At 43.2% G+C, this 16,931-nt stretch overlaps 1 protein-coding gene across 6 annotated transcripts in view; it reads left to right on the top strand.

Annotated features, from left to right (window-relative positions):
* Positions 1 to 16,553, top strand: part of MYO9A (myosin IXA) — a 98,714-nt gene extending 82,161 nt beyond the window's left edge. For all 6 annotated transcript variants that reach the window (XM_081964462.1, XM_081964464.1, XM_081964467.1 and 3 more), the window contains 14 exons: positions 148 to 336; positions 1,816 to 1,863; positions 2,332 to 2,443; positions 2,812 to 2,873; positions 3,364 to 3,556; positions 4,587 to 4,715; positions 5,524 to 5,629; positions 6,446 to 6,577; positions 6,850 to 6,973; positions 10,272 to 10,474; positions 10,887 to 11,029; positions 11,870 to 12,543; positions 12,687 to 14,301; positions 14,423 to 16,553. In XM_081964462.1, coding sequence (XP_081820588.1) covers positions 148 to 336; positions 1,816 to 1,863; positions 2,332 to 2,443; positions 2,812 to 2,873; positions 3,364 to 3,556; positions 4,587 to 4,715; positions 5,524 to 5,629; positions 6,446 to 6,577; positions 6,850 to 6,973; positions 10,272 to 10,474; positions 10,887 to 11,029; positions 11,870 to 12,351 — 1,923 coding nt within the window. In that variant the 3' untranslated portion in view covers positions 12,352 to 12,543; positions 12,687 to 14,301; positions 14,423 to 16,553. The remainder of the gene's footprint in view (positions 1 to 147; positions 337 to 1,815; positions 1,864 to 2,331; positions 2,444 to 2,811; positions 2,874 to 3,363; positions 3,557 to 4,586; positions 4,716 to 5,523; positions 5,630 to 6,445; positions 6,578 to 6,849; positions 6,974 to 10,271; positions 10,475 to 10,886; positions 11,030 to 11,869; positions 12,544 to 12,686; positions 14,302 to 14,422) is intronic.
* The last annotated feature ends 378 nt before the right edge of the window (positions 16,554 to 16,931 follow it).

Genomic DNA, 16,931 nt, shown 5'->3' on the forward strand with positions numbered 1-16,931 from the left:
TTTCTATTATTTGATTTCAGGACTGTGCTTATGTTTTTTCTTTGGCTGTTAATGTTTGTTTATTTTAGTGAATGAACGTTTTAATACATTTCTGTCCTCTTTGTGGAACATTCAGACATTCACATTTGTTTCTCTATGTTTTAATAGATGGGTGATGGGAAGAGCATCCGCTACAAGGATCTCTATGCGCTGTTTGAGCAGATTCTAGAGAAAACCATGAAACTTGAACAGAGGAACTGGAGCGAATCCCCCGTAAGGGTCTGGGTCAATACATTTAAGGTGTTTCTGGATGAATACATGATGGAGTATATGCCTTTGGATTGTTCTGCTGCAAAGGTAAACTGGTCCAACACAACCACAATCTCATATTGCATCCCTTTGACAGGAGGACCATGTTCTGGATGCTCTGTGAAGAATCAGCTACTGTTGTGGCCCACCAGCGGCCAGCAGAGCTGGCAGCAGATTTGAACAGTGAGGAGGTTGGGGAGGAACCTGGGCCAGTCCTGGAGTCTGGGGAAGGCTCTGATGAGGGCTCTGTGTCAGAGGCAGAGAGGGGGCCAGAGCCATCTGACAGTTATCAGCTGCCTTCAGAGTCAGACATCAGTGAGGCAGAGGAACAGCTGGAGCCTGTTGAATGGCCCCTCCCAGAGGAAATAAAAGGAGTGAAAGGGGACTGGAGTTTTCAGGAGACAATTAGTTTGCTTAATTGGTTCGTGACTCTCTGAGACTCCTTGCCAAGTTTTGCAGCTCTCCAAGCCAGATAAGGTCTGTGACTGTAAATCCTCCCTTTGCTGGATGTGAACGAGCAGAATTCACAGTAAATTTAATAAAATGGGTTTTTGTTGGGACAAGGAGTTTGCTTCATGCTCTTGGGAAGCCTAGGTTAGAACAGCTATCTTGTTCCAAAAGTGCTTTTTCAAAAGGCAACTGAACTTTGTTTTTCCTTGAAAACATTTCACTTCTCATCCAAGAAGCTTCTTCAGTTCTGACTGAACGGTGGAAGATGGAAAGATTTATATTCCTTGCAGCCATCTGGTCATTAGCACTCTTTCAGAAAGTTCTTTATGCTGCTAACACCACATAATTTCCTTGTCTCTTGTTATTGACGAATAGACTTTGCTAGCTTGCAATAATGTATAAAAAGTTTCATCATGAATGAAGGCAAATGCAGGATAATGTTGCAGGATCCAATCAGGGTGGGTCAGATTGGTCTGGTCCCGGTGACCAACCCAGATTGGATCCTGCAAAACGTTTTATGATCACAAAATAGAATGTGCTATTGAAAATGAAGAAGTAACCAGAATGTGTATGTACCATTCTGTTACAAAAAGGCCCATAGTGAAGAAAAACAGAACAAATCATAATTGTCTATGTACATGCATATTTTAAGGCTTCTGTTCTTAAAGTATGTTGGAAAGAGCAAGCAGCATGGAAAAATGTGCAGAGGTATAGTGGTTAGTATTAAGCCGTAGAAGGGACAATTGTAGGTCATTCTGCTACTTACACAAAATAGATTAATATCTCCTTCCAAATACCCCTGTTTCTGCCAGAAGCCATGACAGCAGAATTTTGATTCTACTTGACACTTGTTAACTCTCTCAGTTCTCAGAGGTGCCCACATAATAAAATATTGAGTGTTATAGGAATATCTTGGTCAGGAGAAGAAACAGTAAATAAGAACGGTCTGTCTGATTTTAATAGCTCCTTGATTTGCTTTGTAAACAAAGATTATATAAGAAAACTGATTTAAATTTGCAAATGGAAGCAAAGTATTCAAAAAATACTGAACTGTTTGATATTGTCTCTTGTTGTCAGGTGACAAAAACAGAAAGGAAGAAGAGACGAAAGAAGGAAACAGACATAGTAAGCTGAAATGCTTCCTCCTTTAATATGAAGCAAATTATATTGCAAATTATATAATTATGTATGTTTAAATGTTTGCAGCAAGTACAGGTATGTCAATGTTGGCATTCAGTGACTGAAGGTTTTGACAGTTTTTGAGATAGGATAAAACAGGATGGAATTAATCACAAGTCTGATTAAGAAGGATATGTTATATTTTTGTTATCTGAAAATCACTGTAAGAGACTTTCATTGTTGAGACAAAAGGTGAGGTAGAAATTCAATGAATGAACAAATGGATGACATTATTGAACCTTCTGAGAAATAGTCAACATTGCCAAGAATACTCTTCCAACATTCCAGCCAGAATTTTTTTAAAAAAATAACAGTAACTGGTTTATGAAATATTTTTGTGCAGTACAGTAAATACTCAGATCTATTTTCAACTGCTGTTAAATGTCAAATTGCTTTTTTTTTGGACATTACTAGGTAGAAGAACATAATGGCCACATTTTTAAGGCTACTCAATATAGCATCCCTACCTACTGTGAATTCTGTTCCTCCTTGATATGGATCATGGACAGAGCTGCTGTTTGCAAATGTAGGTATAAACTGTTAATCCTCCTGCAGTCTTTTTCTTCCTGTTCTTGCTTACATTTCCTTTCCTTGGGAGATTGTTAGCTCCTTTAGTTTTCGTTCAAATGCCTTGCCAAATAGAGAAAGGCCGGTAGTAAGTATTGCACTATAGTTTTAATTTTTACCATAATTATAACTAAGGAACCAAACGAAAGTTGCATTATGCGAAGTACCGAACCTGAATAGAGGAGAGGCATTTAGCCTGCTACATTCCACAGCTTAATTATGCAGCAAAATCCAGTTAAGAGTCTCCTTGTCAGCTCTTGTATAACACAATAAAATTTCACTGCATTTTGTTATGTGCAGCACTAAATACATTTTTCTTAATTCCAGTGTGCAAATACGCTTGCCACCGAAAGTGCTGCCAGAAGACGACAACAAAATGCTCCAAAAAGGTACCGTGGTTTTCTCTCATTTCCGTATGCCACACATAACGGGGGAATTCTGGGAGCTGAAGTCCACACATCTTAAAAATGGTCAGGGTTGAGAAACACCCGTCTAGCTGCTTACTCTTCACTCATATTTCTACTGCGACACATTGTGTAAAGCAGAAAACAAGGGAGTCAGAAAACTCTGGGGGAGACAGTGGAGTTAAAAGACTTGTTTTCTGCTGCCCCTTTGCCTGCCCCTCCAGTGCTCTGAATTGAGACTATGACTAAAATGCTAATCCCGTGCAAAAGACAGCAAGGATTTGGGGAAAGGTGTTGAGATGTTTCCATTACTCTAAATACTTGCTTTATGTTTTGCATAGCTTGTAATCTTAAAGCAGGACTGTTCTGGTCCTGGCATTTCAGCAGCTTTAGAACCAGGCAAATACAGTGGGAATTTGGACAGTGGGGCTGTGATGCGCTTGTAACGCTTATTGCATTATCCCTGTCCTTATAGTATGACCCAGAGCTTTCTTCACGCCAGTTTGGAGTCGAACTCTCTCGCCTGACCAGCGAAGAACGGATTGTGCCAGTAGTGTTTGAGAAGCTCACCAGCTACATAGAAATGCATGCTTTGTATACGGAGGGCATTTACCGGAAATCTGGATCAACAAATAAGATCAAAGAGTTACGGCAGGGCCTTGACACAGGTGAGCAGGCTTAGAGAAGGGAAACTTTCATTATTGTGAGGGGTTTCCCCACCCCCACCCCGGTGTCTGTGTTTATTTTAGAGATGCTAAAACTTTAGGGCAGATGATGGCCAGAAAATGTAATGTTGGTGATCAACAGTATTCAATTTGATTTAGACAGTGCTGAAGCAGAACTCATACAGTACCTGTAGTTAATTCTATGTTAGGCTAAAACCGATATGTACCTGTGGTTTATATTTGATTTATGTTTGAGAATATGTTTGGTGTAGTGATTAAAATGATGGACTAGGTAGGACCTGGGAAGCTATGAGTTCAGTCAGTTATACTACTGGCTAAGGAACTGGCTAACTGGCTAAGACGCTGAGCTTCTCCATCAGGAAGGTCGGTGGTTTGAATCCCTAGTGCCGCATAATGGAGAGAGCTCCCGTTACTTGTCTCAGCTTCTGCCAACCTAGCAGTTCAAAAGCATAATAAAATGCAAGTAGAAAAATAGGAACCACCTTTGGTGGGAAGGTAACAGTGTTTCTTGTGCCTTTGGCGTTAGGTCATGCTGGCCACATGACCACAGAAATATCTTCGGACAGCCCTGGCTCTTCAGCTTTGAAACAGAGATGAGCACCGACCCCTAGAGTCAGGAACAACTAGCACATATGTGCAAGGGGAACCTTTTACCTTTACCTTAAGGAACCTAGGCCATTGCATCACATCAGACTTGTGTTGGAGGCACCAAGGCGCTTCCGGGTTGAAAGGATTAGCCACTATTGCCCTGGGTACACTCAGTTAGGGGCTCCTTTCAGGTCCCTGACAGGAGCTGGAGCAAAGGATGGGAGCTCACCTCACACTGTGGCAGCACTCAGATCTCGAATGCAGGACTGCTTGCTTGTCAAGCCAGCATCCTAACAACATGAGCCATACTTTGACCATGATTTAATTCTTATGTTGGCACTGTGTCAGAGTATATGGTGAAGTCTCCTTTTGCTGTTCCCCCTTTGCTTTTAATTTTCTTGCTTTCATTCTTTCCCCATACCAGATATTGAACGAGTGAATCTCGATGACTACAACATCCATGTCATTGCCAGTGTGTTCAAGCAATGGCTAAGGGATTTGCCTAACCCTCTCATGACATTCGAACTCTATGAAGAATTTTTGCGAGCCATGGGTAAGGAGTTACTGTCACACCTAGAATGAAATAGGACTTCAGGAAACATTACAAGGGAAGCTAAGAGAGAGAAAAAACAAGTCTGTTTCTGCTTAGAAAGTTATGTTCTCCACTACTTCACTATTTCTTCCGCTTGCTTTCCCGTATCCCGGAAAATATTTCTACACAAAATACCTGTGAAAATTCTTTATCACGCTGAAACCTAAAACCGTAATGATGCTTTTTCTAGGGATCTGCTTTGGATGGTGTACTGAGGCATCCCACTGCAATGCAATATATCTCCTTGATGAGACCCCAAACTAAACCAATAATTCCACTTTTATACTCTGCCTTCTTTCTCTGCATTTCAGACATTATATCCTGATTTTTCACCTAAATATTTCAAACCCCTCAGTTATATGGAAATCACCTTCTGCCTTGAATTGCAGTAGGATTTCCCAGTGCATTCTTCTTTAAGAACACCACTTGAATTTCAAAGGCATTTTCAGAACTTGGCTCATCAGAGGCTCCCTATCTGGAGTATTCCTTAAATCCTGAGCAGTAGCGGACTTGCAAGATATGTGTGTTTAGATGTGTATATCATATTTTATAAGCTTCGCTTGCTGTAAACATGCTCAATTCCTGAGACAGAGCAGGCTACAATCCTGACAAATTGAATGAAATTGTTGGAGGATCCAATCTGCATCAGTCACTGGGAGCGGAAGTTCAAACCTCTGATCTCAGCGACCGACCCAGATTGGCTCTTGTGATATTATCCTGGGACACGTACATTCGCCTTTGATTCATGAGTGAAATTTGTTTTCTGCAGGTTTGCAAGAGAGGAAAGAGGCCATCCGTGGTGTCTACTCAGTCATTGATCAACTTTCCCGAACTCACCTTAATACCTTGGAACGTCTGATCTTCCACCTTGTCAGGTATCAATCGCCAAGATAAGGTTATAAAGAGATTTCCTTGTGAATGTCGGCTTTATCTGCAGGTATATTCCCACGTTCAACTTTGGGTGAGACCTGCAATCTTGAAAGGTGGCTCTGTTTTCAGAGTTGTGTGCCAAGACAGGCTTATTTGCAGAGAGCTTTGGAAAGTTAAGCTGTGCCTATCTTCATCTGGCTTTCAAGCATGCTTAATATATAATCCCCCCAGGAATGCCAGCCACTTCTACATGTTATTCTGGCTGACAAAAAGCTTTTCTCAAGGCCCACACATCGAAGCAAAAGGCCTTTTTAACCCCACGATCAAGTTGGAGGGCAGATAGTTCTTTCAGTTTGTTACATTGCCGTGTTAATTTCACGTGGGCCACCGCAGTTCTCTTTTAGTGAGTTGACATGACTGGGGAGTAAAAAAGATAGATAAATAATAGTGGTCGGGGAATTCTAGGAGTCAAAAGTCTACACATCTTCCAAGTTTGCGAAACATTAGGCTAGTGACTGGCACTGTGGTTTGGACTAATTTTAGAAATATGGGACGGAAAGTAGGCCACACAGAGATCTATCGTCCAAGAGAAAAGAATGGCTGGGAGGGACAGAAGGAACAGTTAAAACTCAGTGTTGCTTCTCCCCAGCATCGGCCATTGTCTCACTCTGCCTGTTGACGCTCACCCTGTCTCTTTTCTTTGACCTCTGTGTCAATTCTTAGGTTCCACTCTATGGGTTTGTCCCACCTTGTAACAAGTGAGGGTTGCTATCATCACCTCTAGTTAAGTTTCGTTCCCATTCTGTTTTGACGCTGTTTAGGATTGCTCTACAAGAAGAAACAAATCGAATGTCGGCTAATGCTCTGGCCATTGTCTTTGCTCCCTGTATCCTCCGTTCTCCAGATACCACTGACCCTCTGCAGAGCGCTCAGGATGTCAGTAAAACCATCAGGTAATTTTAAAAAAATTAAAAAAAGACTTGCTACCAGCCATGACGGGTTCAACTCCACTGATGTCACTCACGTAATTTGGGGAGGAACATTTTACAAAAGTGAAAAATTCAGAAGAAGAAGTTCCGTGCATAGGTTGATTCTCCCAATTTTTTTTTCATTTAGAATATTCACAGCAAGAAAGATCTCTGTGTCTAGGTTTTTATATGGCAATCACTTAGATTCTGGCCCTCGAGCTCTAACTTTTCCCTCTTGATGATTTTTCTCTTTCCAGTTGCATAGAGTTGGTTGTTGTAGAACAGATGAACAAATACCGAGCCCGTCTGAAGGATATCAGCAGCCTGGAGTTTGCAGAGAACAAAGCCAAGAGCCGGCTGTCCTTGATCCGCAGGTCCATGGTAAGGGGCAAGACTGGCTGGCTGGCTGGCTGCACAACAGGCTGACCTAGTCTCAGATCACAAAGAAGTAGAGACAATGCCCCATCACCCGATCTTCCCCATTTTCTATTTCAATTAATTGAAACAAGTGTCCTTGTTCAGAGAAATATTGGGACGAAGATCACCTGTGATCACCTGATACATACTAGTTTAATAGCCCAGATTCTGGAACTGAGAATTCCCTGTGTGAGAGTTAACTTACTTGGGTGTGGATATTAATAATTGAACGATATCTGTCTTTCTTTCTGTCTCTTTTCTCTCCCCTCTTAACCTTTTCTTCCCATCTTTCTAACTCCTTGCACATTTCAAATTCTTCAATAATATGATTTAGTCTAATGCAAAAGTTAACGTTTGGTTTAAGGCAGAGGTTCCCAAACTTGGCAACTTTAAGATTGTGGATTTCAACTCCCAGAATTCTCCAGCTGAATTCTGGGAGTTGTAAATCCACAAGTCTTAAAGTTGCCAAGTTTGGGGACCTCTGGTTTAAGCACTAATATCTGGCTCTTCAAAGCTACAAGTATCACTCTGTTGTTACTTTACACAGGTAACTCGTGATTCTTGAAGGTTCTTTTAAATTCCCAGACACCCTTTAGTGAACTCAAACCCCTCTAAGCTTGTACATAATTGGCTTTCCTCCATGATTAGTCCCTGTTCCCCTAACTCTCACAGTATTCTCATCTGCTTACGAACTTTTTTATCAGACGCAGAACAATTTGCATGCTTCTTAGCTAGGCTGCTGACTTGAAAAGCAGTTGCTCTGCTGAGAGACGGCTACAGTTTGCCTCCTCTCAGGCCGGCCGGGTCCATGGAGGTTTTGGCTTGGCTGACCTCACGATAGGAGGCCAAGGGAAGCATTGCTGAAAGCAACTGAGACTGTGAAGCCTACTGGGTAACCCTCTCTTGGGGGAGTTCCATCTGTGGCCCGCAGCCAATGCTTCTCCACCTCTCTTGCAGCATAGAATGGCTTGCGGTTCCTTTGCGCTTCCTAGCAGCTGCAGCAAAAGGCCAGCTTCCGCCGCCATGCCCAGCCACTCCCAGAGTCAGCTGATGGCGTGTGCACTCTAACCTGCTCCTTTCCTTTTCCTTTTCCTGTCCTCTCTAATCCAGAAGCCTGTACTAATTGCCGTTAGATTTATGAGCATAACCCGCAGTTCGATCCCGGTATGTATCCGAATTGCAACGCACTGATCTGACGCCATACATAACTCGCTATCCATCCCAGTGCTTCTGCATGCTCCATGGCCATGGCCCATATTTCATAACTCTGTGTGATATGTGTGTGTGTGTGTGTGTTTATTTCCAACTCTTCAAGTGCCGTCCATGTCTCACGAAAACAAAAGGGCATCAAAAGGGAATGCATATAAGGCCATTTTCATTCTAGACAGATTAGGAGGAAGACAAGAAGCCATTTAAGATAGAAGAGAGTCCATTTTGACATGGGTTTCTGCAATGTTTGGCACAGGAAATGTCTTTAGAAAAGAATATTTGCTGTGTTGTGTCCCCCCCTCCCCCACTACAGTAAAGAAGTAGGAACGTTGGAAGAAGAAGTGCCTATAGTAAAGTAGGGACATGGTGGCTCAGTGGCTAAGACGCTGAGCTTGTCGATCAGAAATGTCAGCAGTTCGAATCCCTAGCACTGCGTAATGGAGTGAGCTCCTGTTACTTGACCCAGCTTCCCAAGTAGAAAAATAGGGGTCACCTTTGGTGGGAAGGTAACAGCGTTCCGTGCGTTTTTGGCATTTAGTCATCCCGGCCACATGACCACGGAGACGTCTTCGGACAGCGCTGGCTTTTTGGCTTTGAAAGGAGATGAGCACCGCCCCCTAGAGTTGGGAACAACTAGCACATATGTGCAAGGGGAATCTTTACCTTATAGTAAAGAAGAGAATGAGGCAGGGTCTAAATAGAAATTGAAAAGCTAATGGAAATTTGGCATGAATTTGTTCCCTTGAATTCTTGAGCTGTTCTATTGAGCTGTTTTCTGTATCCTCTTTTATTTTCCCAAATTCTTTTATCTATCTCTTTATTCTTTCCTCTGGCCTAGACCAATTTCATATATTAAGACCACAGACAATCCTTTGAAGCAAAACAGGAATTTGGTATATGTTTTTTTCCCTTCTAACCTTTCCAATTTTCAGCAAACACACCATCCTCTGGCACTCCCTTTGCTTGAATTTTCAAAACAAAGCATAGAAGGAAGATTCCTTTTTAGAGTCAGACAGCATAGACACCCTGCCTAAGGTTAACATAAAGCAACTTTGCTAATATCTAATCAGAGCCTCAACTTCTCAGAGGAAAATCTGAATATGATTTTAGCTGTGATTTAAAAAAAAAAACACCATCGATCCCAAAATATATTATTATTCATCCAGAAAGGGAAATCTCAAAATTGATTTAACAATTCTTGCACTCATTTACATCAGAGGTCTCCAACCTTGTCAGCTTTACAACTTGTGGACTTTTATTCCCAAAGGAAGTTGGAAGTCTGAGGAATTCCATGCTGTCTGGGGAATTCTGGGAGTTGAAGTCCACAAGTCATAAAGTTGCCATGTTTGGAGATCCCTGATTTACATAAGAACAACATGCTGCTGAAAGTATGAAGGAGCTAAAAGTTTTTATTTATTTGTTTTACAATATAACCCAGGACAGATATATGAACCATTGGTCTTTGAGAATCTGGATGAAACAAATGGGCATATTTCTTGGCTCTGTGTCCAGAAAAATAAATTCTCCTCCTCATATTCACAGTCATCCACTTCTGTTAGTTTATTCACAGAGTTTCATTGGAAAATACAAGCATCAGGATTACCTGTATTTTTCTGATGGCTTCCTTTGTTATCTTCACCCCCCACCCCCTTCCTAGAGGGATTCTTTAATTAAAATAGTGTTCAGTACATTTCAGCATTTCCAATGTCCTAAAAGGGTGTGACACTATAAAATGGTATAAACAAGGTTTTTTTTTAAAAAAATACTTTAATCCAGTTTCCTTCCTGGCACCACTTTTTGATGCTGGCAACCTGAAATACTCTATTATAAAGTAAATCCATGGAAATAACTTCTGGCTTACAGATCAAAGATATTTTTGATGACTTCCAAAAATAGTCCCTATGCCCTTGGATTTACACTTGCTTCCTGTCCTATCTGTCTCTGAAGGAATTGTTTGCTTGCTGGTTGTCTCATACATCGACTGGGGATGAGTTCTTCTCATCTCAAAGCTGATAGAAGATCCCATTCCTCATTAGCTTTACTTTATGCATAGGGCAAAGGGCGTCTACGCCGAGGCACCTATTCAAGCCCTACATCCCCAGCGGGAGTCCGGTTGCCCTCAATGGGGGATGCTCCCGAAGAGGCCCTGAGCAGCGAGGAGGCCATGGAGATGGAGGTCACCGAACAGCAGCAAGTAGCCATGCAACAGGAAGAGAAGGTGCTGGCAGAGCAAATAGAGAGCCTGCAGAAGGAGAAGTGAGTCTTAAGTAACGGGATCAATGAAGCCTAAGTAGCTGGACCAATCAGATGGGGGTGTCCACATCTGCTATATTTCAGGAAATGCTTGGCCCATATCAATAAAGTTGGGTGCAGATTGAATATTGCGAGCATAAGCTTAATTCCAATAAGGAGAATATTCAGTGTTGAAATGAGGGGTCCTTGGTGCTCTCTAAGCTTGCTTGTTTTCTTGCAGACATCTCATTGCCCAAACTAGGTAACATCATCAGTGCTGTTCTAGCTTGATGGTATTACCTAGTTGGGGCAATGAAACATCTTCAAGAATACAACCAAACTCAGGACCTTAATAGTCCTTTATTTCCTAGCTTCTGCTCCTGTTTTTTTCTCTCTATCCAGTTCCTTCTGTTTATTTTGTGTTTTCTCCCTGCAGGGAAGAACTAACTTTTGAGATGCTGGCACTGGAGCCCAGAGCCTCTGATGACGAAACGTTAGAGTCTGAGGCTTCAATTGGCACTGCCGACAGTTCTGAAAACTTGAATTTTGATTCCGAAGGAGCTATTTCTGACAAATCAGGTAAGTAAAATTGGTTGGAGCAGGTGTCCTAAAGAAGTCCTCATTAGTACATGGAAGTTTATCATTCAGTAGTATAGGTATAATAGTATTCAGTTAAAACCTTTGCAATTGTTTGATGAAATCTGAGGAAGATTTGAAGAAAACAAGCTCTATTCTGAAAACACTTGCTGAAAATGTCCCCTCCAGACAGTCTATAAATAAGCCACAATGTTTGATTCCATGGATGGGGGAACCAGGAGTGCTTCTTTGGACTTATACCAGGAAATTTTGTCTCTTTGTCAGCACATTCCTACTGCCACTCTTAAACATCCTTGTTAAGGCCACACTTGGAATACTGCATCCACTTTTGGTCGCCATGATTTTTAAAAGATGTGGAGACTCTAGAAAAGAGTGCAGAGAAGAGCAACAGATGAGGCTAAAACATATGAAGAACGATTGCAGGAACTGGGCATGTCTAGTTTAATGAAAAGAAGGAATAGGGAAGACATGATAGCAGTCTTCCGATATCTCAGGGGCTGCCCCAAAGAAGAGGGAGTCAAGCTATTCTCCAAAGCACCTGAGGGCAGGAGAAAAAGCAACGGGTGGAAACTAATCAAGGAGAGAAACAACTTAGAACTGAGGAGAAATTTCCTGACAGTTAGAACAATTAACCAGTGGAACATCTTCCCTCCAGAGGTTGTGAATGCTCCAACGCTGGAAGTTTTTAAGAAAATGTTGGATAGCCATTTGTCTGAAACGGTATAGGGTTCCCTGCGTAGGCAGGTGGTTGGACTAGAAGACCTCCAAGGTCCCTTCCAACTCTGCTATTCTATTCTATCCCTTGTATCTCTTCCCTACCAGGCAGAAGTTTAACCTTCAACCCGGCAAGACCCGGCAAGGCAGACGCGGTTGGTCCCTCTCGGTCCCGAAGGCAACTGCGCAAGCAGCAGGAGTCTGTGGACTCGGTGGATTCCTTGGTTTCTTCTCCATCCCTCTCGCCTTCTTCCTCCTCATCCTGCCTGCCTCACGTGACAAGGAAACGATTCCAAATCTATTCCAAATCGCCTTTTTATCGAGCGGCTCCCTCTGGGGACGCCGGGGCACCGGAGCGATCGCCAAGTCACACCAAGGTCCTGGACGACCGGCCACAGTTCACCACCCGCGGGACATTCAATCCGGAGAAAGGCAAGCAGAAGCTGAAGAATGTGAAAATCTCCTCCCCTAAAGCCAAAGAACTCCCAGAGGGGTCTGCTGGGACAGGCCGGAAGCGTCACCCCGAGGCTGCTGATTACATGAGCCCCCAGCAACTGGTGCTGCTAGGAAATAACGAGTTCATGGTATGAGTTGGCTGCCACGGCAAGCATCTCCTCCATCGCATCTTCCCTCCACTTCAAGAGTGCCATCTACTGCCACTCCATTGTAGGACAACTGCTGTCCCCCAAGTCAGCATCTCCTCCCTATTCGTTGCTTGGAATCCTAGCATCGCATTGCCAGTGGAGAAGCGGGGGGATCCTCCCTCTTCCATCTAGAGCAGTGTTTCTCAAACTTGGCGACTTTAAGTCCTGTGGACTTCAACTCCCAGAATTCCCCAGCCAGCTATGCTGGCTGGGGGATTCTGGGAGTTGAAGTCCACAGGACTTAAAGTCGCCAAGTTTGAGAAACACTGATCTAGAGCGAGCGGAGGAAAATTTCAGCTGTGGCCTTAGCTGACCTTTAGCCCTTTGGAGCTCCGCGATTTCTCCACGAGTCAGGCTGGGAATTTGCAGTGAAATCAGCATAGCTGGAGGGAATGATGGCTGGCAAACCAGGTTTGGCGTTCCCTCTTTTTAATGGGCCAGGGAATGTGTGCCGGCCAGCTGAGAACCTCAGGAGGGCAGCCGGAGTTCAAGAGGTGTCCTTGATCCTGAGTGTCAAAGCTCTTGACTTTGGGGTTAGGTTTTTGCACTGGGATTGAGAAGCAATGGACTTCCTAGAAGAAACGGTGGCAAGAAAAGGAGACCGAGGCCTTTGTTCGGGGTTGTTTATAATGCACTCCATGGCATTGTCAGATGTGGTGGGAAATGCTCATTTTCACTCAAGCACTTCTTAGATACATCAGGTGCACCTCCGTTGTGAACAAGAGTTATTTATCTAATCTAGTTTTCTTGGTTTAAACTTTTGGGTTGATGGTGTCAGAATAACCAATGCCAGTTTGATTCCAGGTAGGTCAAAGCCAAATATTTGTGCCGAATTTCCAGTAGCCATAATCACAACATAGGTCCTGTCCCTTTGGGGCAGAAAATCAGAGTCTTTTTAAGACTAAAAGAAAGTATTAGGGAACAGAAGCGTTTACTTTTCTGACTGAGTCTCTGGCCCAATTCCATGCTGGGAGCTGAGTAGGCTCTTTAAGTTTCTTGACCGGCTGTGAAAACGCCACTCAAGCAAAACGCAAGCATAAGGAAGGCTGCTGTCGAAATCAGTCAGTTTAACAAAATGATTTAACGTCGCTTTCTTTGCTACGCATCAGTATTAAAACCATGGCGCGGTTTTTATTTTATTTTATTTTTTTAAAGTGAGAGACTACTTGAAGCTCTTTGTTAGTATTATGGTTACTGAAGTTCAATGTAAATATAACTTTTTATGTTTGTTTTTCTTTTTCCACAATGTGGGACCTTTATTAATGTGGGACATTTAAGCCAGAAAAGTATAAGGAGGAGGAGCAGGAGCAGAAGGCATGAGTTACTAGAAGCTATTCTGGGATCTTTTTCGGTGTGGAACAATAAAACGGTCGCCATGGTTTGCACCGGTATGACAATAGATCATTCCACCTGTATGTTGTGAAAAAAAAAAAAAAAAGCTATGTTACAAATATAGAAGAAGAAGCCTTGAGGGCTCTATTTAATGGTCTTTGGGAAGCCCTGTTTTTTTGGTTAAACCCATCACTGATTTGTTTTGATTGTACAGCAGACAAGTTAGACTGCGATGCCCGTCGTTTTTTTTTACCCTTGTCGAAAAGGACAGCGTCGTTGTGATCTTCTGCAGAGACCTGAGATCATTGCTCCTCTCTATAAGCCACGCGCAGCTGTATTATTTGAAGGACAAGCCGATCCTGACACGTTTCTCATTTCCTACCTAAGAGGTTTGATTGACTTTGGGCGTTGCAGCTGTGAATGGTTTAAAACCACCATCCCCTTTTTAAAAGTAGAAGTCTGCTGAATCGCAGTTGCGTCTCTCAAAAATGGACTTAAGTTATTTTAATCTGGCACCACATAAAGCTAGAGCTCTTGACCTAGTCAAAAGTATATAGGAGGGGTGTCCAAACTTGGCAACTTTAAGACTTGTGGACTTCAACTCCCAGAATTCCCCAGCCAGCATGGAGTTGAAGTCCACAAGTCTTAAAGTTGCCAAGTTTGGACACCCCTGGTATATAGGCAGGCAGCGTTGTGACTCGTCAAACGTTTTAAACATCCAAGTTGAATAAGTCGGAATTGGCACTCTGACTTTAACGGCAATGTCACTCCCATTAAGAAATCCCCATATTTATAAACAGTTTGTGTTACTATAAAGAGGCCTTATTCGAGATTTCAAAACGATTCTTTTCAATGACTGAAGATGGCGTTTGTTAGGTTGACCCTGTTTTGTTCAGCTGATGGCCGAAGAATCTCTTTTGTGTTTTTCCTACTTCAGAAAGGCAAAACTTTCCCCTGCAAATCTTGGCGTTGGACTCCCCGTTTGCTCTTGAGGTTTAGGTGTTTTGAGTTCGTTGCTTTTCCTGAGCGGAGTAGATTCTCCCAATGGGCAGTTTGCAGAGAGAATGTCCAATCGATGAGTCCATTTTGAGGGTATCGGGGGGATTTCGCATACATGAGGCATTTGAGAGCAACCTCTTGAAATTGTTAGGAAGAGTAACGGAGGGTCCGTCTTCGTTCCGGTGTCTCCATTCCGGAAGCATCACAAAGATGCTTTTGCAGATCTGGTAAAGATGATCTTTTTTCTTATTTTTCCTTGGAGTCTTAGAACCTTCCGTGAGGCACCCAGGAGCGTTAGCCTCTAGTCTAGTTCAATGTATCTCAACCTCTGGAAGTTTTAAGATGTGTGGGAATTCAATTCCCAGAACTCCCATTCTGGGAATTGCAAGTCCACACATCTTAAAACATCCGGAGCTTAAGAAGCAGTGCTGTGATACCTGCAAGTCGGTTTTTTTCTTATACATTCTGTGCAGGGCATAGCGTAATTCCAAGGACTTCTAATAAACTAGAAGCTCAATATTTTTTTAAGCAGGAGATTGTTAAGCGAATGGATCCTAAAGCTGCCTCTTTACCCAAAAAAGCACTTCCTCTCTCCCTCCCCCCTCCCCACACACACTCCAATCCAGTGGTGGATTCCGGGCGGCCGTACCAATAGTAGCCAGGAGCAGCGGCCACCGTATCGGTATGGTGGCTCGTTTGGCCCACCTGCCCGCCCGCTTTCCATGGCTGTTTATAACGCGACCAGCCCATTGCGCACGCACACACAGTGTGCAGCGCCTGTGCGACCTCCGCCGAGCAGCTGGGTGTTGTAGGGCAGTGGCGTGCGCATGCGTGCGCAGCGTGCGTGCCCATCTAGGACACCCAGCCCCATGCACAGCGTACTGGCTGCACCGGCATCCAGAACCCACCACTGCTCCAATTCCTCCCCACATATATTACATTTACCATGCAAGCCTTACTCTTCCTCCAAGTATGTGCACCAAGACGTTTCCCTGCCCAGATTCTTCCTCCTTCCACCCTCACCCTCCAAATGTCAGTTGATTTTTGTGCTGAGGAATTCCAGTCTTTGCCTCCTCCGATCCGGTGGGCTAATTTCCCCCTTTTCTTCCAGCGTCAAGCTCTGTCCTTAGGATTGGTCTGGGAGCCTTGGAGGGGGAGCAGTCGATACCCAAGAGAGAGACTTTAGTTTGATCTTTTTTCTGAATTTCAGGCAGCAAGAAATCCCTGCTTGGGTTTCTACCTGCTTGCTGTCTTCCAGTTCTCCGTCTTGTCTTAGCATCTCCATCCCCAAAATCACCTGTAAAGTTTGTGGACCCAGCTCTGTCCTCCACCCACAATATTAAAGTGAATGTACTCCCCCCTCTCGGAAGGACATTGGCTGCATATAATTATTTTTAACAGAAATTTTTAAAAGTAATTTATAAGTATACTGAGTGTACATTTTAAAAGCAGAATATTGTATTGTAAAAGGATATACTGTCCTGTGTCACATTCTATAAATTTTACCTGTGAGAGAAGAATTCTATAAATGCTTTTATTTTGCTCATGACGTGCAGTTAACTGGGATCAGCCAGCACACTTGTTTCATTTCGCATCTGAAAGATTTATTTTCTCCCCTTGTTAATGTTATTTTGTTCCCTTTTTTTTTTCCTGAAACAAGGCCGTCATATTTGAAGTGCAATTTGTGTAATATTTCATAAATGCAATACTATTTTATGGCTGTACAAAAACAACTTTATGAACAAATAACCCACCCGCCCATCCCCCCCCAGCTTATTAAAGAACAAAAGAATGGAAAATAAAGTAATAGTGGCAGATGTGATTCCTACCTGTCGATGTTTGTAGATGCCCAGCAAATATATTTTATTGCTATGTTCCTAAGGTAAAGGATAAAGGTTCCCTTCGCACCTATGTGCTAGTCGTTTCCGACTCTAAGGGGGCGGTGCTCATCTCTGTTTCTAAGCCGAACAGCCAGCGCTGTGCAAAGACGTCTCCGTGGTCAGGCGGCCAGCATGATTAAATGCCGAAGACGCACGGAACGCTGTTACCTTCCCACCAAAGGTGGTCCCTATTTTTCTACTTGCATTTTTACGTTCTTTCGAACTTCTAGGTTGGCAGAAGCTGGGACAAGTAACTTGGAGCTCACTCCGTTATGCAGCGCTAGGGATTCGAATCGCTGAACTGCTGGCCTTTCT

Source organism: Natrix helvetica, assembly GCF_964273705.1.
Source record: "Natrix helvetica genome assembly, chromosome: 12".
Classification (NCBI taxonomy): Eukaryota; Metazoa; Chordata; class Lepidosauria; order Squamata; family Natricidae; genus Natrix; species Natrix helvetica.